The sequence below is a fragment of the Tachysurus vachellii genome, chromosome 1, assembly GCF_030014155.1.
Source record: "Tachysurus vachellii isolate PV-2020 chromosome 1, HZAU_Pvac_v1, whole genome shotgun sequence".
Lineage (NCBI taxonomy): Eukaryota > Metazoa > Chordata > Actinopteri > Siluriformes > Bagridae > Tachysurus > Tachysurus vachellii.
The window spans coordinates 16,556,814-16,584,726 of NC_083460.1; the positions used below are offsets into that span (position 1 = coordinate 16,556,814).

The window sequence follows — 27,913 nt, forward strand, 5'->3', positions numbered from 1 at the left end:
GTCCACCAAGCCATGAGATCGAATCCCAGGTCCACCAAGCTGCCACTGCTGGGCCCCTGAGCAAGGCCCTTCACCCTCAATTGCTTAGTTGTATAAATTTAAATAAAAAATGTAAGTCAATCTGCATAGGGGTGTCTGCCAAATGTCGTAAATATAAATATCACACCTTCTTCACTCTGTATCCAATCGATATGTGGACTGAGAAAAGATGAGTTTATCATAAGTGTCCTGATTTTCCAGTTTAAAACTCGATTTGAAAGCTATAATTTGAACGATGTGTTAAATTGAGCTGGATCTCAGCTCTGCACTCACACTGTAACACATTTTGCCTTAACATGTTGCTGAGTAAATGTGAGACCCGGTACAGAACAAAGGAAGTCATTGTGCGAGGCCGTGCTGTGTGAGATAGCTCCGGTCCGCACCGAGTGTGTATACTGTACGTATGTGTGTGTCTGTGTGTGTGGGCCGTAACAAGTTTTTGTCATCTCTGTGCAGGCATGAACGACTCGGACGTCAACCAGAACAAAAACCGTTCAAGCAAAAGCCAGACGACGTCAGGCGACGCCCCTCCCAGCGCTGGACAGACCAACCAGCGTGGTGGATATTGGCCACGCCCACACTTGGTCCGCCTTTTTTCCCGTGATGCCCCGGGCCGAGAGGACAACACCTTCAAAGAGCGACCGTCGGAGTCGGACGAACTTCACACCATCGAGGAGGTCGGAGGAGCCACGTCCGAAAACGCAGAGTGAAAGCAAATAACCCGACTCATTCACTTGCTCCTTTCGCTCTTTGACACCCAACATGGCGTCTTCAGGCTCAGCAGGACAGTCCGGCTTCAGACTCGGGCGCGCAAAGAAAAACCCTGGAGTGATGGATCAGATTGGAAAAATCTTTGGAGGTGATAAGAAGCGGAAGAGCAAGGTGAGGAGACGTGGGCTTTCTTTAAAAAGAAAAGAAAAAAACAAACTCTTTAACACTCCACATAACTTCTTTTGGTTGTTTTCCCTACAATGATGGAACGCTGATCCAATGTGTCCTGCTGATCTGATCTTCTTAATACCTTTAGCATTGCTGTTGCTAAATTTGAATTTTTTGTTGTTTATATGTAAGTTCGGTGTTGTATATGTGCACAATTGGTGTGGTTTAGGGATCTAAAGCTAGAGCCACTCCAGCTATTTCATTTATTTTTTAAAATACTTAAAGTAAGGGATTTATTTGGATGGATTTGCCTTTTTTTTTCTTTAAATACTAAAAAACAGCTCCTTTTTTATCAGTTAGTTCGTCGATTATTTCCCGTTCTCAACTTAATATCTTTCCATTCTCTCGTTTTATTCTAAATTTTATCGCTCGTACATACCGTGTACATAATGGGTGTGGTTTCTAAAGTGATCTAACGACGGAGTCACTTGTGAGGGGCACATCTGACTTATTTTAAATAAATAAATATATTAATTAATTAATTAATTTAAAAAAAACCATGAGAATTAAATGTCATAGATTTAAGTGAGAAAAAAAATTAGGAGATATTAAAGATTATAATTCTCTTTGTAAAAGAAGAAACGTATCCATAATCAGGATGTGATGGATGTTAAAATATTACTTTCCTTATTCGCATTTATTCATCATCATCATCATCATCATTATAGGATTGATTCCTTTTTTAAGAAAATGTATAAGTTCTAATTAGAACCCTGATCTTTATATGAAATTGAACTTTTGTTTCATTTACATTTTGTGGACTTTACATTTTGTAGCACGTTAGTTTACAAAGTCACACTTGTGTCCTAGGGAACGTTTTCTTTCCTTTTCTTCTTTTTTTTTACTTTTTCTTTTATTTTTTTCTTTACTTTTTACTTTGTCATTGTTGGTTGTTGTACAAACTGCCAGAAGTTGTTTCTATGGATACTACGGTACTCTCATTTTGTTTAAAAGGCTTATCAATAAGAACAGGTATGAAATACAGAGAGAATTTAAGAGTAACGTTTAAACCCGAGTTCATGCTGAAATCATTTTTTTTAACTGAATCTCAGTTTGTGCCAACGTACCCCGAAAAACTGCTGACGAATGTTCTGGCAGTTTCTATACATTTTTATTAAAATCTCAAGAACGGCAATGATGAGAAATTACAAACGTTTACGCAAAACTCAAGGAACAGTTATTGATACTGAAGTAGCGATGGGAAAACTTAGACAAAACATGTTTACACACCGTCTAAAACCAGCTTTTTAAAATACAAACATTTTACTTATGCGTTAAGTGACATTAAAAAATTCCTTACAAAAGCTAGCCTACTGTCAACAGGAGCTTTTTCCATCCCAGCACTTTCAAAACAAATACAGATGCTATTTTCTTTCTATTTTTCTCTTTCTTCTGATATAAACCCTGATATATGAATAAGCTGTAGTTTCATATCAAGCAGATGAAAGTGTTAATTAAGTAAAAAAGTCATTTTTTGCGCGGTGGACATTTTCATGTCGAACATTTATATGATGTAACGTCCGTACGTCCAGACCTGGACGGCATATTTTAACAGATAATCTACAGATTAAACGTGTCGTCTTTAAATATGCAACTTTTTGCGAGTATTGTGTATCTGAGCCACTGCCACAAGCTGTTATATTTCATCTGTTATCAAGACGATATTTATTTCCAATCTGAGACGGATCCCACCGAGATCCGACTTCGTCTCAGGAAGCTTCCATTTTTTTAAATTGCAGATAATTTAACCTAAAGCTATTCATAATATCATAGTGTTATGTTGTGGTAAAACTAGTACTTAACTAGTACTTAACTAGAAAAACTGGGGGAAATATCATAGTATTTAATAACTGATGCGATACAAACAGATATTTGGTAGGAACAAATTCCAAAGTGCTGAATTCAAGAGTGTAGAATTTAATCTAAAATGAACACCAGCTATCGTTTACATTTAACTCTATGCCAGATTTATCATTTTAAGACTAGAATGACCGTAAGATTTGTTCGCCATTACAAATCATACACAAATGAGTATTATTACATCACAATCCTACAGTGCCGCATGTCAATAATGCAATGTTCCAATGAATAAAAAGTGTCTATTTTTTTAAGCCTCGACTCACACCATAAAGCAAGCAAAAGATTTTTACGATACTTTTACGATCCAAAAACGTATATATTTTGAAATTAACGACGTAGCTCATTAGTAAGAGGCCTGTGCCTATTATTGGTTTTCTAATATATTGCCGTTTACACGTGCACGTTATGCAATTATTATTATCATGAATATCATCAGTGTTTCAGGTTTTTTGGTGTAGGTTTCCTACATCAGCAGGATTTTTACTTTCCACTTAGATCAGATTTATCACGTTAAAAGAGTAGCAAAACAAATCGTTGTCTCACAAATGTCGTTACTTACATCAATCCCTTATGTGTGATAAGATACCTTTTTAATGAATGACACAAAGTTCTTAATAAATATAATTTATTTTTTGTGACCGATACTAAATTCTGAAGATAGAAACATGAGTAATTCATTTTCCCCCAAGTATGAATATTCAAATAGTTTTTTTTCCATATTCATAAATTCAGTGATTTAGTTTTCATGAGTCCTAGTGAGATCTGTCATACTGCTGAAATCTGTCCATCATAGACAAAAAATTTATTCAGTATTACTTTCGCTTCTCTCTATTTCCTTCACACTGTATTCTGTTGTCATAGTAAAGTGTATTTTTTGCATTTATTTACATGACCTTCATTTAGAGAATATTTCTTTTCTAATGCTGGATTTTTGTTGCCAAATGACTGTTTATGCCTTTTAAATCTGACAGTTTAAGTGTTATCGGGGTGTGTGTGTGTGTGTGTGTCTGTGTGTTTAAACAAACTGTTATTGGAGCTAATGCTAATCTCCAGAGCTAGTTTAGCAAAACACCAAACAGCCCCTTAGCTTCTTGTCTTCATTTAAGCCCGAGTGACACGTCGTACCATTTTTTTTTTTATTCTTGTTGCTGCAAACTGTTGCTGTAATGCTGAGAAAATCAGGATGTTTAAGTGAAACCAAACTCCACTGGTACTCAGGAAATGCAGTGTGTGAATGAAAGCGTTAGCATACTTTGCTACGGTACTCTTCTAAGATGTCTCTTTTTCTGTGCTGTAAAACACAAGCAGTTATTTGCAGTACAAAAGCCTTAATTACTTAAATATGGGTTCATAAATAATTTGGGATATTTTGTTCAAGTGCCATATAATAATATTTTAATGTCTCTTAAACTCTCTGCCTTTTTTTTGTCATCTAATGTATTTCACATTGGCTTTGTCCTAAACCACATATTATTCCCTACTTAGCAAACTTCTAATTGTGTCTGAAAGCACAGTGTAGAATATTTACTAATCCCATAATGCACTGCAACTGATTAATAACCTAATCTACACCACAGAGGCTGCTATATAGTGCGTTTCTTTATGGCTATTCGGCCATAGAATGCAGGTGAAATGCGGCGATGCATCAAATAATTCCCATAATGCAATGCGGTGTTTGAAGATGCCATGAAGACTTTATAGTTATTTGTTATATGCTATTTTAAATGCCATTCAGAGACTATATGTGGTTTGGGACACATCCAGAGTGGACTGACAATGTTTGAGAATTTAATGCTTTATTAATGTTTACCCCAGTGTATTATAGTACATTAACACACCAAATGTGGATTAGAGTGTTAATGGGGAGAGAGAGAGAGAGTGGATCCGTGTCCTCTTTTTGTGCATTTTTGAAGTATTAATCTCATTCTTATACCGATTTATGTCTTTATCTACGTTCCCTTGTAAACTTTATGTTAATTTTGCTTGATTAAACCAACATAACAAAACAGCTTTGTGTGGTTCGTGTGTGTGTGTGTGTGTGCGCGTTATCATTATCTCTAACACTAGCATTTTTGCTTTAAATGTCATCGACAATAAAGGAAACCTGTACAAAGGTAAACAAACGTGTATCACAATGGACTATAAATGTTTAGCTCTATATCACTGTTTTTTTTTCTTTCTTTCTTTCTTGAGATAATGTTTGAGAGCAATCCCTGCTAGTTCTAGCTAATGGAGAACATGAAAACTTCTACACAGACAGTAACCAGAGCTCAGATTTAAAAATAGGATCCTGGAACAGCGAGATGATGACACTACTGACTGCACGACTGTGTTATACAGCTAGATATTACTGTAGCAAATAGTTGTAAATGTAAGATAGTTGTATATTTAGATTTGTTTGGGGATATTTCACAATCTTATCTAGCTAGAATTGTTTGGCTATTTTCCACTCTTAGCTAGCTATGCTTTGTTTTTTCCATCACGGTGGTGGGTGGATCGACAACACTAAATTGCCCCAGGTGTAAATGTGTGTGCGTTTAAATGGACTGATGTCCCTCCCTGGGTGTATTCTTACACCACACCTTGTGTTCCTGAGATGGGCTCCAGATCTATCTGGACACTGACTGGGATAAAGATGAATGAAGAAATCATTGACCATCTTTTGATGTTCTGATGTTGGAGACTTGGTAGCTTAGTGGTTAGCCTGCTTGCCTCACATCTCTGGGGTTGAGTTCCTTACTGACTCCACCCTGCGGTCCTGAAGGTTCATGTTCTCCAGTCTAACAACATGTTGTGGATGATGGGAAATGTCAAAATTAAAACGAGTGATCAGGAAAGGTTATACACAAGTGGTACCACAAAGCAGACAAGGTTAAATTCTCATGAATTCTTGTCAAATATCTAAAACTGGGATGCTAAAGGATCTAATGATTCATAAATAAAACATCTAGACGTATGAAAAAACAAGTCAACAATCATTTCTTGTCACTGACCCTGAACAGGAAGTAAATGTAATAAAATCGCATCTATATGGTGGTTTTGCTGTCAGAATCCTAAAACCTCAATAAGCCGAGCGATAAGTTAAGAGTCTGGATGACGTTCCCTGTGTAGTGAACAGGGTGTGAGGTTTTAGACACATCCAGAGTGTTTATGAAAGACACTTTAATGGAATGATATCAAATTCAGATTCAGAGAAGACAGATGTCAGAGAAGATGACACAAGACAAAATGTTCTGGTGGCTTGTGAGTTTATACAGTAATACTGATTTAGAAAATCAGTGTTTTTAACTTGTTTTAACACTTTGACCTATCAGGAAGCGGCTTTGTGTTTAGTAAGTATGTTGGCTTGATGTAAAGAAACCGGTCTCTCTTGTTAAAAGTCTGGAAGGTTTTTCATGAGTTACGATACATACACAAGACCACAACTCCTCCCTAATCCCCAAAATATCATCACTTTTCTAAATTATATGGCATTTGGCTGTACATGACTTATTTGGTGTACTATACTGGTTTGGTTGTCTGATAATTTTTGAAAGCTTGAATGTCCAAGCAGCAGATCAGAATTCAGGAGTATTTTCTCTCTTCTCCACATGGCTTTCCTTCAGTTTGCTTTGCACCATCTACTAATACCATGCAGATATATAGAGTAGCTAAGTGTAAATAATTAAAACTAAGGACTTCTTACACCAAATACCTTTTAGCTGACTCACTACATTTGTCCTAAAAAGGGATAGGGGACATTTTCCCCCATCTAATGTGTTTTTGTTGGGCAGCTTTGAAGTTTGTCAGGTGCTGTGTGTGTGTGTGTGTGTGTGTGTGTGTGTGTGTGTGTGTGTGTGTGTGTGTGTTTACACACTGAGGTCCCAGATCAGCAGGAGTCGTCGATCACTTTGACTCCAGAGTTGAGCTGAAGATTAAATCAAATTCTCTGAAGATTGAAATTCTATCCGAAGGTCCAAAAGTCTTGACCGTGCAACAACCCTGCTAAAAAAAACAGCATTGCTGGTCCAGCATAAGGTATGTTTTGCATGCTGGACCAGCTTGGGATGCTGGTGTGCTGGTCCAGCATTAGGTGCTGGCTGCTGGTGTGCTGGCCGACCAGCCTGGGATGGTGGTGTGCTGGTCAACATGTTGTCTATGATGTTAGTATAATCCCAGCAAGACCACAACAAAACCCATTTGTTACATATCACATTTCTTAGTGCATATTCATAGTTAAATAAAGACAATTTTCTAGAGAATTGCAATTCACTTTTTAATAAAGAAAAACATTCTGGATATTCCTATCATTTACATGGCTTATATATGTATGTATGTATATGTATGTATGTATGTATGTATATATATATATATATATATATATATATATATATATATATATATATATATATATATATATATATGTTTGTTTAAAATATCTATTGGACGATGACATTCGCCATCACACTGTAATATACACACGTGCACAAATAACGTTACACAATATAACCTTTACAACACACATTTTTGTTCTTAGCTTCCACTCTCTCTTTTAGCGAGGAACAAGTAGTATGTGGTGGCGATGACCATGTTTTTTTAAGAGGTGCTACCCGGAGTCGTTTGCCTGTAGACAACTCCTGCTCTATGTCTTCTTTATTCTCTGAAAAATTATAGAAACAAAATAAGAAACAAAACTATATATCACTCATTTGTTTATATTGTGCAGTGAACGAGTTACGATAAAACATCTACTGCTTAAGTTACATACCTTTAAGGATCAGTATTTGTGCCCTGAAGAAGTCTTGCTTCCATCGTACACAATAAACCTGAGTTTGGTCAAACATGTCATAGTTAAAGTCCTTAATATCGCTAGTTGAAACAACTGCTGTGCAGCCGTCATCCAGGTACCTCACGTATGCCAACATTCTGATTCCCAGTGATCAGCAGATTCGTCGTGTAGAAGCGGAAGCTTTTTATTTACCCCAAAACAAAATCCTAATTACGGTGAAAAACAAGATGATCTGGAACACGTGCACTTATACTAATTTCGATAAACACTGTAAGGGATATAATGTAGTCGAGAACATTGCGAGATTTATTTTTGGAAAGTGCAGGAACTACATTTACCTTCGTGAACATAGTTGCTTTAAAGGTTGCATAGCAACGCTGATGCTGGGTAATATCTCTTCACATTACTGCTTTACTAATAAAACAAACAAACAAACAACTTCACTTCTTCTTAATTGAGACAAATGGATTATATCTATATATCTTTCAAAAACCATTATTCTGTATGATTTATGTGCTGCTTCCCTCATGGAGCCCGGGAAGTCAACATTTGTTGGTATTACTATATTTAATTTGTGGAGACACTTTAATCCCTAACGAACGATTTTTAAATGTTTTTATTCTTTGTTATTCAAAGCTTTTTGAGCTTTATTATTTCAGTTCTTTATTCAAAAGAGGGAGCAAAAGAAATAACACACTTATAATTAAATATATTCCAGTATATTGTGTTTTAATCTTATATTAATGTGTTACATAGAAACATACACAAGCAAAAATAAAGGTTCTTCCCATAAAGCTCATTCCAGAAAGATCATACTGGTTAACCAGCTACACCAGCCCCGTTTTACTTGATAACACCATGACTATGCTGGTCACCCAGCTATACCAGCACTATACCAGCACTGACCAGCACTATACCAGCACTATACCAGCACTGACCAGCATTATACCAGCACTATACCAGCATGAACCAGTAAAAACCAGCCTGGACCAGCATGGCATTCATGCTGGTTTATGCTGGATTTTTCAGCAGGGCAAGACCAGATCCAGTTATCCAACCCTAAATCAGTTTTGTCTAATTATATTTCTCAAAAAAGAGATTCTTTCACTCTTCCTAACTCCTCTACGGTGTGCTCTGATTGGCTGGGAGCAGGAGGTATGATAACAAACAGCACAGAGGAGTCGAGGAGGACGACTAGCATCAGTCGCTACAACAGTTAGCTAGCTCTTATGCAGTCGTCATGTAAAGCTTCCTAGCTAGCATTAGCAAACCGTTACCTTAATTTTTGATAATAATGGATGAATTCATTTTTAATTCATTCATTCATTCATTTCAGCTATGACATTTTTTTTCTTTGCTTTTATATTCGGAGCTGTCGCCTAAGATGCCTGAGATGCCCTCGCTCCCAAAATACACCACTGAATGGCCTCTAATGTGTGTTATTCTGAGAGAGGTGGATGGGTGTGAGTTCCGCACAGAAGCAATTAGAGTGATTCAGTGGGAGACGTTTAACGCTTCAAATCTCACTCCACTGCTAATAAGAGCCTAAACAGCAAAATAACAATGTGGGAGAAAAGCACACGGCTGTCTGATGATTGGAGGCAGCATCGCACAGCCTCTGTAATTATTACATTACGTACAACTTGCCGTTCACAAACACGCACAAATGCACTATTGTGATTGGACAATTTCTATGTACATAGATACACCTCTTTTTGGTTACCACACACTCATCCTGGTTTATTTTATGGATCTGTCCATTCAGTACACACTTCCTGGCTCATTCTGAGGCTCTTTCTGATCACTTCACACACTTCCTGTCTCATTTCAGGGCTTTTTCCATTCATCACACACTTTCTGGCTTATTTTGAAGTCTTTCTGATCACTACACACACTTTTCAGGGCTATTTATAATTCCTGACTTGTTCTAGGGGTCTTTGTTTTCACCTCACAAATGTCCTGTCTTATTTTGGGTTTTCATTCAGCATATTCACTTCCTGTCTTATTTCAGGGCTCTTTCGATTAACCACACACACTTCCCATTTTGTTGTTGTATTCTTGCTTGTCACCACACACACTTCCCGTTTTGTTGTTATATTCTTGCTTGTCACCACACACACTTCCTGTTTTGTTGTTGTATTCTTGCTTGTCATCACACACTTCCTGTTTAGTTGTAGGACAATTTCATGTCTCTTTCAGGGCACTTTCTAAGAACTCTTTTATTTTAGGACTTTCCATTCACCACACACATTTTCTGTCTTGGTCTTGGTTTTTGTTTAATAAATTCACTTTCTGAGAAAGTGAGAATTTAGTGAATTCTCATTCTAGTCAACACATACTCCCTGTCTTGCTATAAGATTCTTTCGGTCCACCACACACTTCCTGCCCTAGTCATCACCTACACTTTAATGCCTTGTTTGTTTCATGGCTCTTCTTGCAGCCACACACTACCTGTCTCATTTTAGGACTTTTTCTACTCACTACACTTTTTTTCTGTCTCATTTTAGACACCTTGGGCGTAGTTACATAGCTTTTTTTCTGGTCATCACACACTTCCTGTCTCGTTTCAGGGCTCTTTCCGTGGTGCTCTCTCTGTTTCCCCTCAGAGGTCAAGTCACTCATCTCCTCGCCGCCGCACTGGTGGTGACAATGCTGTCGTTCACTTCTTCAGATCTATCGTAAGTGTCTCTCTGTCGCTGTCTCACTAAACAAGAAAACTAGACTAAAAGTCTAATCACTGCTTTGTCTATCATTATGGCCACTTTACCAATATGGGAATATTAATTAAAAAAATTAACATATTGTCAAGCTGTTTCTTTCCTTTCTTTTGTCTTCTGTATCTTCTCTAACTCTGCTTTTGTTTTTTCTAAACTGTGTCTAATAACTGTTTCTCTATCTCTCTCTATCTCTCTCTCTCTCTCTCTCCCTCTCTCTCTCTATTTCTCTCACTCACTCTCTCTCTTACTCCCTCTTACTTATCTATTCTAAGTATTCATACCCCTTGAACCTCTAAGTAAATCTTACTTAACAGTTTGCAAAAATAACACGTTCTGATAATATATTAAATTACTTTATTAATTTTGATTAAAGTTCACCAGTGCTAGACACACCTCTGTCTATAGAAAGCCCCAAGCATGTCAAAAACCAAATACAAAAAAGTAGACTGGGGAAGAAACGATCTATACGGGTCCCAAAGAAGAGTTTGGCTTCCTAACATTGAGCAAGCTGAACCGTGCAGGATTTTAGTCAGGAATGTGACCAAGAACCTGTAAAAATGACAAACTCTGCAGCACTCCACAAATCAGCAGCAAAAGGCAGACTTGGACACATAGAAATCATTTCTTGAGAAAAGACAAATGATGGTTCACAAACGTTCTCTCAGGTCTCTAGGAACATACATCTGTGGTGTGATGAAAACAATTATCACCTGCTCAATCCCATCCTAGTGCTATACACTGCTGGAGGAATCATGCTGTGGAGATGTTTGTCAGTAGATGGATCTCGAATCTTGATATTTTCTTCAAAGCTTAAAGCACAGAGACAACATTTATCACTCAGGACCTCAAGGGTCCTGCAAAGGCAGCTTGGCAGTGCTTGTGAATTGAACTCACCTCCTTTTGATCCATAGCACCATGTTGCTGAGTCAGCACTATCATGTACAATGGTGGAGCCCTTGAGAGGCTAAGCCGATACCTTATCCTCCTGAATCCATCCAACCTGACACTGTTTGTCAGGTTCTCCAGAGGAATAAACAAAAATCACGAATAATGTGTGTATCTTCTAGCATCATATCCAAGACGAATTAGACTGGCAACTTAAAATACATTTAAAATGCTGAATATGTAAAGGGGTCTGAATTCTTATCCTTCATATTTGGTGTCTCGTTGTTTGTCTCAAATACATGTCTGTCACTTTAATAATAGCGGAATATTTAATTTGTATTTTTTTTAAATAATTTTAATCCTCAGGTGTCTCCAGCTCCTAAAAAATCTAGGGTAAGTGCAATTTTAGCTTCCTCATTAGACACCTCCTGCGATCCAGGGCCCTCTTTAACTTTAGTTTCATCTCTAATATCTTTAAGTCAATGTTTACATCCAACTAGTATAACAAATACTTTTATGTATGCCAGATTGTGTATTAAAATATAATTATATTAATTAAATGGTGTAAAAGGATCAAATGACTTAAATGGTGTCCTTTCGGTATGTGTGTTTGTGCATGTGTGTATGTATGCTGTTCATGTGACTGTACTGTTCTGGCTTATATACTTTATATCAGTGAGAACATGGTCATCCTCCCAAGCACTGTTTTTATTCCATCTGTTGTCTAACACCAGCTTAACCGCCAGTAAGAAAAACCAAACTGACAGTGGCAAGGGAAGGAGCCTGTAGACCTCAGGGTGACAGAGGAAGGAGCTTGCCAGGGTCTTAAAATCTGAGCTTGTGACTCTAAGGCAGCAGAAAGATCTTCTAGATTTCAGTATAGCATCAGAATGAGCCTTAGGATGGCAGACGTAGGAGCTTGTAGACCTCAGGATTGTAACATTAGGACCTTGTAGGTCTGGTGGTAGGTAAAACGGTGGATGAATGTAGGTCTAAGGATTAGAAGGACTAGGACATTCCAAGGTTCCAAATGGGAGCAGTAAAAGATTATAGGGTTTAGGATGGTAAAAAGGGGAAGGGGTTTGTGGTTAAAATGTCAGCAGAACTGTAAATGGAGGAAATTAAGGTTTGTATTCCTCAGGATGGCAGCGATAGGAGCTTTTAGAATGCAGGAGGGTAGTAATAGGAGCATGTTGGTTTCAGAATGACAGAAGTAGGAGCTTGTGGGCCTCAGGATGGTGGTAATAGGAGCTTCTAGATCTCAGGATGGCTGAAGTAGTATCATGTAGAATTTAAGGATTGTAGCATTAGCACTTTGCAGGCCTGGCATTTGCTTGTGGGCCTCAGGATGTCAGGAGTATGATCTTGTTTACAGATATTACAGATATTAGGATGGCAGAAGTAGGAGCTTTTGGGGTTCATGATGGCTGTACTAGTTGATCCTCAAGAGAGGCACTGAGTAGGATTAGTGGATCAAGTGGATTAGTGTTTGATAACTGATTAAATAAAAACATTTTCTTTGTACCCGACTGTACCTGTTCTCTTTTGTCTCATTGTCTGTCTCTCTCTATCTATCTCTCTGCACAGTGGCATTCTCTCACAGCTAAACTAGGCATGGTAGGTGCTGATTAGAAAAAACACACACCCTGTGTCCAGAATGGTGTGAATGGTGCTAATGGCCAAACTCCCCACCCCCCTGCAAAAACCCACAATCCATTATGGGTAGTAAAAATATCAGTGCATTGTGGGATTTCAGGAGTACATGAGGGGATTTTTGCTATGCTTTCATCCACTACTGGCAAAGGGGCTGCCAAAATAACACACCATGTACTGAATAGGGGGTAATTTCTCACAAAAAAAAGGAAGAGTGTTTGTTACATTAGCTTAACTAACAATGCTGATCAGGGATCAGCTAAGAGAATTTAAAACACACTTCTCTGGGCAGTAAAGCTGATCCCAAATCAGTCCTCCTGCTGTTCATTCATGCTGAGCTTGTCATGTTGAGCTTCTTCTTTCTTCTTCTACCTCTCCATTCAAGAAAGGCCAACGATACCATAGGCCATGAAGATATAGCTACATCTCACTAGTCCAAGAGGTTTCAGGTCAGGTTTATCCAATCATCTAATAGGTTCTGACTGAAAATCATGACAATACATTAGACAAAATATATACATGAGAAAATACAAAAAAAAAGGCATTGACCAATTAAAAATGTGAATTTATTATGTGTGTATTGTCGTATGCATCAGCCAGTGGAGGAGACACTTCCATCTTGATAAACTCTGGGATTTTGGTAATTGGACAGAAACTTAACCTAAGCTGATTCAAAAATTGGCCCACTCAGGTGAATGAGGCAATTAATTATACTCTATGTATAGTCCATAAAAGCCCAAACAAACAACAAAACCTTAGCATTTGCAGATGTGGTTATAAGTGCTTGAGCCCCATCATTGCCATATTTCTGTTCTTCTTCAATGCCTACCCACCGAATAAATTGAAACCCTCCCGTCTGCACTTTCTTTTTTTTTTAAATTAATTTATTTTCATAAATCCACGTAGCTGTGGTCAGGACGCATGGATGGGTGCCACAATGGTGCTTTATTGATATTGTTATCATTTAATTTTCCCACTCAGTGTGCTGGCAGACTCTGCAGGGGAAACTTCTTGCTGAATTTTTAAATACTTGATGTGTGTGGGTTTAAATGTGGGTTTGTGTGGTGAATAATGTATGCGTATTAGATTAGTTTTACATTTTGTTTTGCTGTCGTGTGGGAATTAAACTTCATTTTTGTTGAGGCGGTGTTCCTGAAATCCCAGGTATGTTTATGTGTCCTTAGGGTGTCCCAGGTGTTTTTGTGTGCTTAGGGTGTCCCAGGTATGTTTATGTGTCCTTAGGGTGTCCCAGGTATGTTTTTGTCTGCGTAGGGTGTCCCAGGTATGTTTTTGTGTGCTTAGGGTGTCCCAGGTATGTTTATGTGTCCTTAGGGTGTGCCCAGGTATGTTTTTGTGTTCTTAGGGTGTCCCAGGTATGTTTTTGTCTGCTTAGGATGTCCCAGGTATGTTTTTGTATCCTTAGGGGGTTCCCAGGTATGTTTATGTGTCCTTTGGGTTTTTGTATCCTAATCGTTATGCTTACACAATTTGGAAACATCATATTGGTACAAAGCTTTTTGCAAATTTCATTCACACAATAACACATTAAGCTTCTAACACATGGTGTAAATCTCATGGACTCTTAATGACTAACTTTATTTAAGACTAACATCGATCCTCGAGTGTGGATTTAGAAATGACCATAGGATTGTTTTCTATAGCTGATGGCTCTTCTATGTGGTCTTAGTGATGAACAGATGAACTGCTCCTGATCTTTGAGATATGACGTTCGCAATATCTCCAACTATTCCTATACACTACTGTTGCCATATTTCTGACCCTAATCCCAGAACACATTTCCCATCTGTACTCAGCACTCAGTGTATACCAGCCAGTCAGGGCTTTGACAAAACAATAAAGACTTTATGTGTAGATGGTTGCAGGAATGTCTACGGAAATTGCAAATGCATCTGTGATAAGATGACGACGTCAAAATCACCATCAACCAGAGACAGATAAAATTCTGACTGTGCTACAGTAAAAAAAATTGACACAAACGAGGAAGAAAAAGAACTTCAGAAAGTCTTGTGAATATCTTTTAAATTAGCTTTTTTGCGTTTGAAAAATGTGTTTCCGTCAAAATACAGGAAAAGACAGTGACTGTAGCACCAATGTAGCTAGTTCTCCAGGAGCAGGTGGTGAGTGCTGGTGTAGTGCAAAGCGACTCCCTTTGACACTGTCATTTACTAACTTTTTTCCCTAAAAATAAAGTATATTAATAAATAATGGAAATCACCCCCCTTTTTGTTTTTTTTCAGGGGGATCAGAAGAGTTCAGTGAAGGCGCAGAAAGGGCGTGCGGCAGCAGGACAGGGGACGCTGACCCGCATCTTCAAAATGGTAAGCACAACGTCCTTTAACCTCACACACACTTCTGAACACATTTTGCGATTTGACAGACACTGACACAAAAATGACAGAAAGAAGAACATTTCAAAAACATGACAAACAAGATATATAGAGACACACAGCAATAGAGACACACATTCACACACACACACACACACACACACACACACACACACACACACAGAAAGGGAGACAGAAACACAGGCTAATGGAGAAAGACAGCAAACAGACAGATACTGACATAAACATACAGACAGTCACACACACACACACACACACACACACACACACACTCTAATGGAGACAGATAGCAAATAGACAGATACTGACATAAACATACAGCCAGAGAGACAGACAGACAGACACACACACACACACACACACAGATAGTGACAAAAACAGATAGTGACAAAAACAGACAGGCAGATGAACATAGGCTGATTAACTGACAAACAAATGTACACCAGCAGACGAAGTTAACAGTCACTCATAGACAAACATACCCAGACAAACAGGCAAATCTAGACAGAAAAACAAACCAGCTGACAGACAAATGTACAGACACAATGACAAAAAGACAGACACACATACACAAACAAACAGACAGACAAGCTTAAGTAGATAGACAGATAAACATACAGACATATAGACAGAAAGACAGACAGACATATAGAGAAAAATAGTTTTTTTTTAAATTATCATTAGCCAGAATTAGCCAAATTTATTAACCGAAGCTTTTGCAGCACTGTATTAATACGTGAAAACATTAGAACAGAGATATGACTGCAGGAGAAACAGGCCACCCCCCCCCCCCCTTCCTTCCTAAAACCTACACGTGTGAAGGCAGAAAGCTTCATACTTGTGTTTCACCCCCTCTGTGTGGCATAATGGTGTTCCTCACACTCATTTGTCCTCAGAAACAGGAGAACGCACTCAACTGCTAACCTGCTGTTCAGTGTGAGACTCTGCTCGTGTCCCTCCGTCACTAATCTCTCTCCTCGTTCCTCAGTGTTTCTGAGTGGTGCAGGAAAGCGGTGCACCTTTCCGGAGAGTGGATTCACATCAAACTTGTGTATCATTTCCCAAAAGACTTCCCTCCTTTGAATAATGCACTGATTTTTTTTCCCCCGACGGTCGCAATCATCTTCCAGACAGTTTTACCTCCTACACAAGAACTGCCAGTAGTTTCGTATGATTCGCTGTGAACAAACGCAGAAACTGTCAGTTCTTTCCTCCGGGAAATGATGACAATTATGATTTACATTTCTTTTGAGACGATTGTGGTACATTTTTAGCATTAATATGCTCATGTTAATGGCATTACCTGAAGGAACTAAGGTGCTGGCTGAACTTTCGTTAAAAAAGAAAAAAAAAAAGGTTTCAGAAGTTTCATGATTTAAAATGATGTAGGAAAAAAAATGAAAATGAAGGAAGGGAGAAAATGAGACAAGAAGCACAAACGTTTGTGTAATTTTGCCCGACCTTAAACACCACTATGTATAGTTTTAAGTGTTTTCTAGCTCGCTGAGTGTACAGACTAGCTTTTAGTGCTGTTGCAGGTTGTAGTGCACTAGAGTGTGTGCGTAGGTGTGTATGCAGGAAACGAGATATACAGTAGATTCCATTAGCGAGACCTCATATGTCTACTGCTGCTGCTTGGAGAGCCGACAATGTATGTGTGTGTGTGTGTGTGTGTGTGTGTGTGTGTGTGTGTGTGTGTGTGTGCATAAGGGTGTATGTGTGTGTTTTGGACCTGCATGTGATGGGCTTGATACTAGTCAAGTGCAGTTTGCTCAGTTCTCTTTGCTCTAGACAGACAGACAGACAGACAGACAGACAGACAGACATACAGACGGACAAACAGACAGACAGACAGACAGACATACTGACAGACAGTCAGACAGGAAGTCAGACAAACCTACAGACAGTCATACAGACCGATATCATCCCGGAGGAGACCATGTGAATAAAAAACATACATTATTCTAAAGTGAAATGTTACTCTGAAGGTCAAAAGCATCAGTCAGTGCTTTAAATAGCAACGCTTTAAATCAGTCTGTGATGTTAATCCTGTGAGCGTTAAAGCGAACACATAATGGGGAAGAAATCTAAAAATAGCTCCTTATGGTCTTCATAGATTCTCCTAGACAATAAAGTGCAAATAAAAGGGAGGTGTTTCTTGACAGGAAGACGTCTCCTGTCCCTGAGTTTTCTTTGGAGACAAAAGGCTGTCTCTGTCAGTCATCTTACAAACGTATTTCCTGACTTTCTGTACTCTCAGACCTCCGATCTCAGACGTGTCGAGTTAATGAGGTCTACAGAACTGTACAGTTTTGATATATTTGTACGTATACTTGAAGAGAAGTTCACTCATTCTCAGTCATGTGCTGTGTCTCTTTCTCTTCTTTCTCTTTCTCTATTTATCTCTCTCACACACAGGGAGGAACCAGAGCAGCATCACCGGCCAAACGCTGAGCTCCAGCTCTTTTATCATTCTCCATTAAACATGATGACCCTGAACGGAGAGAAAGGAAAGAAGAAGGAAGCTTTTTTCCTCCACTTACATTTTTTCCTGCTAGTGTCTCCTGCACTAACCTGAACAAGATTGTGCTCATCCTTCTTTATCTTTTCATTTATTTGTTTATGTCAGTTTCTTCATCCTTTAAGTTCTGCGTGGTCAGATCCTCGGCTATCCTCTCCTAACGTTTCTGTCCCTGTCCTTTGAGAACATGAGGCACTGAGAACCTTTTGAGGAAATCTGTTATCGCTTAATATCACTGAGGATAAAATGGTGATTGGTTTAATAAGTTTATGATTGTTGTATTACATTGTGAAGTTATAAGCTAATTGCAGACCTTTCATAATGACTCAAGAAGCTAGCTAGCTAATTTAGCTAATTCACCTTAGCTAGGACTTTCTAGTTGCAGATTAGCTAACTTAGCATGCGAGCTAAATGTTACAAAATCTTCACATGGACAATAATTGCCTCAAAAGTTTGTCGTGTATAATTTAGATGACTAAACATTAGTCTTGTGGTTCTGTCTTTGTCTCAAGAGTCGATGTGACTAGCATTTAGCATCTAACCACTTATTTAGTGGTGCACAGGATAAACTCACACGTGTACTTTATGGCTTTGACTAGTCTCGTCTATAACTCACTCCTCCTCGATGTCTCAGCGGATCTGACTGCAAAATGTTGAGCTTAAAAAAACAAAGTAACTAAAATGTCGTCTCTTGTCGATTTTCAGTCACGGGAATTTTTAGTCACTGTATGCTATCACGACTATGCTATGCTATCTCTCTCTCTCTCTCTCTCTCTCTCTCTCTCTCTCTCTCTCGACTTTGACTACTTCTTTGAGCTTTTTGAATAAAATCATCCCCCATTAAAACTTGGACACAGCTAGCATAAAAAAGCAGTAGAAACTGTGCATGTTTTAGACTGCTAATGGAGTGATGGGAATCATTAAAAATGCAAATAAAGGAGACATATATGTCACAGGCTGTCTTTTTCCTATATTGTTCATGTATTTGTGTTAAAAGGCAGGGAAAGGAAGAGACTCTGTGTGTGTGTGTGTGTGTGTGTGTGTGTGTGTGAGAGAGAGAGAGTGAGAGTGAGAGTGAGAGTGAGAGAGGGAAATCATGACCCTGAATGCGCTCATTCGGTATATTGGTGAAAACCCTGTTCACACACCTCTTATAAAAAAAACAAAGAAAGAGACATATATCACACACACACACAAACACTTTAGACATTTTAGTCAGTAGTGTATGTATTAGCTTAATGCTATTATATGTACATATATACTGTTTAATACTTATAGCTTCTGTATTAGCTTGAAAAGAGTTTGAGTTCATATATAAAAAAACATACAATTATATTTTATTACTTAGAAATGATAAATGAGTTTTTATTTTAAATCAGTGTATTAAGTAAAAAAAATGTAAGAAAACTCAGAAGATACAAAAGTCATAAATGCAATCAAATAAAAGAAAAGAAAAGAAAAGAAAAGATTAAGTGAACACACCGATACAAAAGTAAGATGACAAAATGGGGAATAAAATCATTTTAAAAATAAAACAAAACTATGCATACCAAAACAAAGGAATTTCAATTTTACTTTTATGTAAAATGAAATGATGAAAGGATGAATGAATGAAAAATAATGAAAAAGATAAGATGCATTTGTAATTGAAATTGAAATTTAATTTTTTTTTTAAATTATCTTTTTATTTGGAAAGGCAGATTCACTTCACATATATTAGTTACAACTTTAGTTATTCAGGTACATAGATGGAGATGGGTATAGATATTTTAGATGAGATTGTCCATATTGCCTTTATGAAATTTTCTTTTACGGACCACTACTTATTCCAGTTAGGAACCATAACAAAGCAGAACAGAACCGGGATGCGCAACACTTCAAGTAAAACATCACATAAAAAGAGGGCAAGTCTACACAGAGCACAAATACAGTCAAATGAAATCAGATCTATTTGGTTTTACATACTCAGTCCATTTAGTCCAAATCTTATAGAATTTTTCTTTTTCAACTTTGAGGGAAAAGGATATCTTTTCCATAACATAAATCTCATAGACAATTTCAATCCATTCATCAGTGGTGGGTGGATCTGCTTTTACACATTTCCTCGTAACAGATTTCTTACTGGCTGCCAATAGTATCATAAGCAGTTTTTTATCATTAATGTCCCACGTTTCCAACCCCTAGATTACCCAAATACACAGTTTCACATTTAAATGGAATGTTTACATTAAATACATTGTTTATGTGTTCATGGATCTCTTCCCAGTAAGGTCTTATTGTCTGGCAGTCCCAAAAAATATGGAAGTGATTGGCTCCGTTAGATCCACAAAGTCTCCAACAGGCATCTCCACTGCCTTGGTATCGTTTCTGAATGGGTATAATAAAAAATCTCGCAATATTCTTCCAGCAAAACTCCTGCCATGTGTTTGACACGGTTGATAACCATTGTAACTGGCATATTTTCCCCCAGCTCTCCTGTGTGATCTTCACATTTACTTCCCTTTCCCATTTCTTCTTTATGTATTCTGTATTTTCTTGTTTAGATAATTGTATAGCATTATATAGTTTGGAGATAATTTTGTTGCATGATCTGGGTTTAGTTAGTGATAAAAAAACTTCCAGGAACCCTGACTCACTAGTTCCTAACACCCCTTTAATATTTTTGTTAAAGTATTGTCTTACTGTACTTGCAGGTACCTAAAAAAATCATCTTTTCCCAGTCCATAATCTTTCTGTAGGGTTTCAAAACTCTGGAATGCCCCTTTGTGAGTAAATGAATGATAAGTAGTTAAACCTTTTGAGATCCATATCTTAAACCTGCCATCGATTCTGTTTGGTGCAAAGTCTGAATCATAGGCACACCATCTCATAATTTTAGATGCTTCTCCTAATCTGCAAATTTTGACTATTGCTTGCCAGGACTTCAGAAAGCTGCCTGTTATAGAATCATCTGGGATGGCCTGTTCTTCTAGTAATTTGTTATCACTTAGTAGAGCTGTTATTGGGATTCCGTTTAACATCGTACTTTCTATTTCTTTCCATGTTGCAGTGTATGTTGGTGAGCATAGGCAGATTAAGGGTCTTAGTTGGGCTGCATGATAATATTCTTGTAGGCAAGGAAGGCCCATTCCACCCTTCTCTTTTCTTAATTGCAGTGTCTTAAATTTAATTCTGGCTCTTTTCCCTTGCCACAAATACCTTGCTATTAATCTGTCCCATTCTAAGAATTGCTTAGATGGTATTTTGGTTGGCAGACCTTGAAAAAGGTCTGCCATCATCCTGATTGATTCTATGCGGGAACTTAAACTCAAAAAGGGAATAACATTCAATCTATGAATATCAGATTTTATCTTTAAATTTAATGGGCCGTAATTAATGTCGTACAGTCTTGAGAAGTCCCTAGGTAAAAAAACACCCAAATATTTAATAGATTCAGCATCCCAATTCCAATTGTACATGGTCTTAATCAAATAAGATTAAGTGGATCATAGCTAAATTTTAATATTTGAGTTTTGTTTTTTTATAACCTGAAATGAAACCAAATTCTTCTAGTAATTTCATCAATTTTGGGAGTGTCTGAGTAGGTTGTGTTATACGTCAGCAAATAGGGCCAGTTTTTGCTCCCCAGATTTCACTGTTACCCCTTTATATCCGACCTCTGCCTAATCAGTTGACTCATGGGTTCTATACACAGGGCAAAGAGGAGCAGCGACGCACAACACCCTTGTCTCGTTCCTCTCTCCAGAATAATAATTGGTTAGATCTCCATTGATTTTGATTCTAGCCGTTGGTTTATTGTATAAAGCTGCCAATGTATCAATTATAGTCATATGGAAGCCAAATTTAGAAAGTACTTTATATAAAAATGACCACCTCACAGAGACGAACGCATTCTCTGCTTCTAAACTTAATATCAATGTCTCCAGTTTTTGTTGTGTGATTTGTCTCATAACATGCAGTGTTTTCCTGATGTTATCTTGGGTCTGTCTTTGTCTGACAAAGCCAGTCTGGTCCTTATGTATTAACACTGGTAATATAATTTCTATTCTTTTAGATAATATGGAGGTGAATAGATTATAATCATTATTTAAAAGACTTACAGGACAGTAATTCCCACAATCCAATTTGTCTTTCCCCTCTTTGGGTATGACCGAGATCATTTCCTCCCTCCATGAGGGGGGGATATTTTTATTTTCCAAAACCCAATTAAATGTTTTTAATAATGTTGGAATTAGTTGATCTTGCTTTTTACCATTCTGTGGGAAAACCGTCGGTCCCTGGAGACTTACCCCCTTTCATTCTCCTGGTTGCTGATTGAATTTCTTTTGTTATTTGAGATATTAATTTTCCGTTTTGTTCTTCAGTGATCTGTGGGAGATTAATCTGGGACAGAAAGGCATCGATCTGATTGTCATTGCTTTCCAGTGGCTGGGAATATAATGTTTTATAGTATTTTAGGAAGCATTGCTGGATTTTTTTTTCCAGACTGGTTTCCATTTCATTTGTTGCAGAGTTTCTTATTTTGTGTATAGTTCTATCTGCTTGTTGTTTTCTTAACTTATATGATAAAAGTTTGAGTGATTTTCCACCTACCTCATAGTATTGTTGCTTTGTGAAAAGGAGCTTTTTTTGAATTTTCTGCGTGTTTATTTCATCTATTTCTTTTTTGAATTTTTTAATCTTATGTTTGTTGTCATCTTTGAGAGACTTTGCATGTTCTTTCTGTAGTCTCTTTAATTCTTCTTCCAATTTTTGGAGTTTTATTCCCTTCATTTTCTTCTCATATGAGGATATGGCTATTATTTTGCCCCTAATCACTGCTTTTAATGCATCCCAGAGAATAGGTGGAGTCACTTCTTCATTGTCATTATTATCTAAGTACAACTGGATTTCGCTTTTCAATTTACCCTTAGTAGCTGGGTTATTCAGAATGTTTGAGTTCAGTCTCCAAAGAGTGGATTTCTTCTTATTATTCAGATGGACTGACATAAATGGGACTATGGTCTGAAATTGTGCTAGCTTTTATTTCACAATTATCTACCCTACAAAGATCTCCTTTAAGATGAGTAGACATTATGAGCGGATGAGTAGTGCGAGTAATCTCAGTTCGTCGGGTTTATCTCTCGCCACACGTCCACGATCCCCACTTCACACAACGAAGTATTTAATTTTCTACAAATGCTTTTGGCACCAGATTTCCTGTTTGATGAGTCAATTTTCTGGTTTAATCGGATATTAAAATCTCCGCCACATATTAGAATCCGTTGACTTTTTGTTGTCATTAGATCAATTATATATTTATAAAAGGACCAGTCACTGCCCGGAGGGACATAGACGTTAAGGAGACTCATCACAATTCCTTCTATTTTGGCCGTAACCATCACAAATCTGCCTTCGCTATCCTTATGCTCTGATATGTGTTCAAAATTTACAGCACCGGATATCATAGTCGCCACTCCTCTCCTCTTTCCCGATCCGTGGGAAGAAAAGTAGACATATTTAAATCCTGATTTATTCAATTTGGCATGCTCAGAGTCATTAAGATATGATTCCTGCAAAAAAGCTATCTGAATTCTATGAAGATTTTCCTCCTCATAACTGGATTGAGTACTCCATTTATATTAAATGATGCTATCTTTAAAGAACTGTTTTGCATCTATGTGATTCCCCTCTTCATTCCACTCAGAAACCTGATGCGCTTCCCCCCTCCCTGCAAGAACCGGCAGGGAACGAACGACTAACATAACAATAAACATAAAACTGAACGCAATTTGTCCGTTTGACTTCCTATGTAGGGGTCTGTTAACCTGACCCTTTTGAGCTTCCCAAGGTGGCTCGAAGGGAAAAATCCCCCTCTTCAATCTGGAGGGAGAGGCCCTTACCTGCAACAGTCACATAGTGAAATAATAAAAAAATAGTAATAATAAAAAAAAAGGGGGGGTCAAAGGTGAAAAGTTAGTCCCGAACGAACCAGTCAATCCTGTCATGGAATTCCACCCTTAATTACAGTACAGTTCAAAAGATTTCACAATTGACTCGTCGTCCTCGAGCTTTGGGTTAAATCCTTTAAGCCCCGGAGGGGGCCGGTGATGGTCTTCTGAAGGTTCGGAGCTTCTCCCTGTAGCATGCTTCCCGCCCGGCTTTGAGTGTGTCCTTCCTCGCTCGTCTGTCAACTCTTGTCCATGATAGCTGCTGCACCTGCTCCAAAAGCGTCTCCGGAGGTCTGGTGATTGTCACAGTGTAACCTCTTCTCCGCAGGTCCTCTGATGCCTCCTCTATAGTATCGTAGGTTTTGGTTCCGTCATCGTGTCTCATGCGCAACCTGGCTGGGAAGAGGGTCTGGAATGGAACTTTTTTCTTTCAGCACTTTGCGGATCTCAGAATATTCTCTTCATTTTTGAGTATCAGAGGTGGATAGTCGTGGTCCAGATTTATGTGGTTTTCTTGCCAGGTAAACCCCTTCCTCTGCCATGCCTTGCGGAGTATTGTCTCTTTTGTTTTGAAACTCAAAAACTTAATTATGATGGAGCGTGGCGGCGCATCCACCGGCGGCTTCGGTCCCACCGACCGATGAGCTCTTTCAATCTGCAGGTCGGGCATGTCCTCTGTTAACTTGTGCTCTGTTAAATGTCCTCTGCATGACCCCATGTAGTAAATTTTCCACAAACGAAACCATCATGGTTGAATCCTTCTCGGCTTAGAGAAGCCCCGTAAATCCTTATGATATCGCGTCTGGAGCGACTTTCCAGATCCAGCAGCTTGTCCTCCATTTTAGTGTGCAGCTTTAGCATAGCCGTGATAACTTTCTCTGTGTTTTGGATCCTCTCTTCTGGTTTCTCAATAAGCCCTTCTGCCTCATCCAGTCTGCCATTCACCTTCACAATTTCTTCTTTTATTGTCTGTAATTGTTCTTTATTTTCTTGGCGAAACTCTCTTAGTTCTGGCAGAATCAACTCCAAGTCAGACATTTCTCCCTAGCTTAAACTTGTTAGCTGCTAATCACACCCTTACTGGGAAATTGTCACCGGAAATTTAAATTCACCCTAAGATTCAATACAAGGTTCATACTTAAAATACGCATCTAAATTGGTTGGTAAAGGAAACGGTTACTTGCATTGGCTTTCTGCACAAGAGTCCGGATGCAACAGAGAAATCTCTGAAGAGTCAGTTAGGGTGGGGTCAGATGTTCTTCCAAGTTCTGAAGATCAGAGTAGTTGTCGTTCTTGGGAGTGAAGCTTGCCGGAAGTTCTTTGGAGGAAGATGGAGTTGTCTCCAAGCTGTTCCGAAAGTCTGACCACAGATTGGTGGTGTTTGTGACATTTTAAAGGTCCCGAACTCCACCCATCTTTGGGGAGATGGCCAATACTACGGCCTAAAATTTCAGAGGGAAAAACTCCCTTTGTTTCAGGTGTCTGTGGGCATGGTTTGGGCTATAAAACTTTAGAGGCCTTTAAAGTTTTATCCAAGGTGTATTAAGACGGTATGGCACCTTTCGTGCTCAAATAAAATGCACCATTGTTTGAAAAATAAGTAACAGATAATTTTGTGGTCATTTGGATACTAAACATGAAGAGGAATGATGGCATAAAGGCAGCGGTACATTACATACACAGATCAGTAATCAAAGTGTAACGGATGTTAATACAGTGTTGTGTTCTGGTACATAAATAAGATCCCCCTTGTCAGGAAAGTAAGGAGCAAATAATTTTAAGTCAGTCAAGCCTTAACAGAAGAGACACATTACAACAGGGTTAAAAGAATAAGACTCTTAGAGTACCACTATAATTGGGGAGGAGATACCTACAAGTATAGGTTAATGTCATGGGACGTGGAGCATCTTATTTACTTGTTTAATTAGTAAAAGGAATGTCCCATTGTGTTGTGTGTGTGTGTAGGTGTGTGTGTGTGGGGTGTGTGTGTGTGTTTTATGGTTGAGGATCCCTATGAATTCAACCAGAGAAGCGGCATGGGGTTATCTGGTTTTGTTGTAGGATCCAGACATTCTGGAGCCAGTTGTGTGTGTGTGTGTTTTTTATGGTTTGAGGGTCCCTGTGACATTGTGGAACGCAGACTTTCAATAAAATTGTAAACTGTGTTGCTCATCGGTTTATTGAAAAGCAGATGTCAAAGGTTAAGAGGGATGCCTGAGACATGAAATCTAAATGACCTGTACCAGACACTACACTTTAGTATCATAATTATGGAAATCAGTTGTGGCAAAACATTATCTCAAAACTGTGAACAAAGTCCAGATTGCTATCTGCTATTATTTTGCCAAACACCACACTTTCTAAAACTCATTATGAAGATTTATCACTCCATTTTTAGCTCAACATTTTTTATCCCTCATGTCAAGACCAGACCATCTTGTGGTCACACATTATCTGATAAGACTTGACATGACATGAGACATAGAACCCAACCCTCAGTCCTCACAGCATGAGCAGCTCATAAACTTGCTAACAATTAGCTATATTAGTTAAAAAAAAGCTAGCGTTTGATTAGGTAACACTATAATATAATATGTACACAATAAATCTGGCACAATATCAATCATCATCAATTCAGCACTGATTATGTGTAGCGTTTTTATGAAACATCTCTTCGGGTAGCGGTTAGCTTCGTGTTTGCGTGTTAGCACTAAAGTTTAGTTAGCTTTGCCAGTTATGTTAAATAAAAGCTAAAATACAATCCACAGTCAAAAAACTATATAAATAAAAACCCATCGCACTGTAGCCTCGGTGTATATCTGTGCTTCCATGCTAACCTGCTTCTGAAAAGAGGAAAATAAGTCACTGAACATTAGTACAAGGTTATCTCTAAAAGTTTAATAAACCCTTAATCCCAATGTCAGTCAAGAGCTTGCAGAAAGAAACCTGTAAGTAAACCTGAGTAACAATGAAGGACAGCAAAACGGCTAGTCAGTGCTAACGTTGGTGCTGATTAGCAGCTTACTTATCTCCAGTTTTAATTTAAACAGCAAATCTATGATTAAATCTGTCTTATCACTGGATAGATTTAAATTCCTTTATTACATCTTCAGCCATAATATGAAGATTATCTCTGTGTACAGTTCCTGAGTGTAATTTAAGGTAATCCAGTGCTCACTGAGGGACATTTTCTCAGTCCAATCCCTTGCCCTGATTGACTGTTCACAGTAATCAGATGTGTCAGACCTTCTTTCCAGTTATATACCTGAATGCAACAAAGAAAAAATCCTGAAAATACAAAAAAATACAAAAAGCATGACATTTCTATGAAACATGAATTCTTAGAAAAGAGACCTAGATAAAATAAAATCCTGATAAAAATACATGGAAATGCTAAATTGTTAGCTCACTAGCTCATATTTCTTTGAGCCCAGGAGATCATGGACCTCACATGTGAGAAGTTAGAGTTATTCAATCGTTAAATATCATCTTCATCTGAAGCAAAATTGCTGGTGTGTGTAACTATAGCTCTGTAGCCATCAACTCTTCATGCTTGTACTGGAAGAAATAAAGGCCCTGCTTCTGGAGATCATCGACAGTTCGTGGTGCCTTATAAATCCTTATATTTTAACCACATCCTGTATGCCACAATTTTTATGACGTGTTCGACAACTTAATCAGGGCTTTATCACTAAAAGCCATGCCAATACTTTATTAGCGAAGACCTGAAAAATAATTAGCATCTAAACAGGGAAGGTTGGAGAAATAGATAGTGGTTTCAACAATAAGGCAAAAATGTCTGGAGACCGGAACAAAAACAGGTAACGTTCACCACCATAACTTTTCTTAGTAACAGTCTATAATAACAGTACAAATGAACTAATCATCTAATAATCAATAATAAATGTCCAGGCCTTACAGACATCATCACATAGTGACAATCTGGACCAGTAGAAGAGTCAGATATTGATTTTTCCTGTTCTACCCTCCATGAAAGATGATAAATGAGCACTGCTACAGTGTCACAGTCAGACAAGTCCTAGACGTAGTGAGGAAATATGTCAAAGGGACTGTCAGGATTTTCTGTGTTTATGAATTCAGACCTTGGCTGTTTTCCACAGAGGTTTAGTGTGGACTCTGTGTGGATGGAGCAGACGTGTCTTATGGATCTAACGGTTGTAGGCTGATGACCTGAACTCAACTGTTCTCCATCAATTCTCCGTTAATAACTA

The 27,913-nt window shown here is 38.1% G+C and overlaps 2 protein-coding genes across 4 annotated transcripts in view; both read left to right on the forward strand.

The window, feature by feature from the left end:
- Window positions 1-4,846, forward strand: part of LOC132848829 (myelin basic protein-like) — a 30,324-nt gene extending 25,478 nt beyond the window's left edge. For both annotated transcript variants that reach the window (XM_060874860.1, XM_060874868.1), the window contains one exon: window positions 496-4,846. In XM_060874860.1, coding sequence (XP_060730843.1) covers window positions 496-749 — 254 coding nt within the window. In that variant the 3' untranslated portion in view covers window positions 750-4,846. The remainder of the gene's footprint in view (window positions 1-495) is intronic.
- LOC132848838 (myelin basic protein-like) lies at window positions 788-18,704 on the forward strand. Of its 2 annotated transcripts, XM_060874882.1 has the most exons (6): window positions 788-921; window positions 10,177-10,284; window positions 11,575-11,601; window positions 12,796-12,825; window positions 15,120-15,200; window positions 17,649-18,704. In XM_060874882.1, the coding sequence occupies exons 1-6, from the start codon at window positions 802-804 to the stop codon at window positions 17,682-17,684; spliced, it is 402 nt and encodes a 133-aa protein (XP_060730865.1). In that variant the 5' UTR covers window positions 788-801; the 3' UTR covers window positions 17,685-18,704. The 2 variants fall into 2 exon arrangements, with proteins under 2 accessions (XP_060730865.1, XP_060730874.1); XM_060874891.1 differs by lacking the exon at window positions 12,796-12,825.
- The last annotated feature ends 9,209 nt before the right edge of the window (window positions 18,705-27,913 follow it).

What these genes read in the sequence shown, in the direction of transcription:
- LOC132848838 (XM_060874882.1), top strand. Translation starts at nt 802, where the DNA reads ATGGCGTCTTCAGGCTCAGCAGGACAGTCCGGCTTCAGACTCGGGCGC. An exon ending in TTCACTTCTTCAGATCTATC is followed by an intron (nt 10,285 to 11,574) that starts GTAAGTGTCTCT and finishes TTTAATCCTCAG; the next exon opens with GTGTCTCCAGCTCCTAAAAA. An exon ending in CAGCTCCTAAAAAATCTAGG is followed by an intron (nt 11,602 to 12,795) that starts GTAAGTGCAATT and finishes CTCTCTGCACAG; the next exon opens with TGGCATTCTCTCACAGCTAA.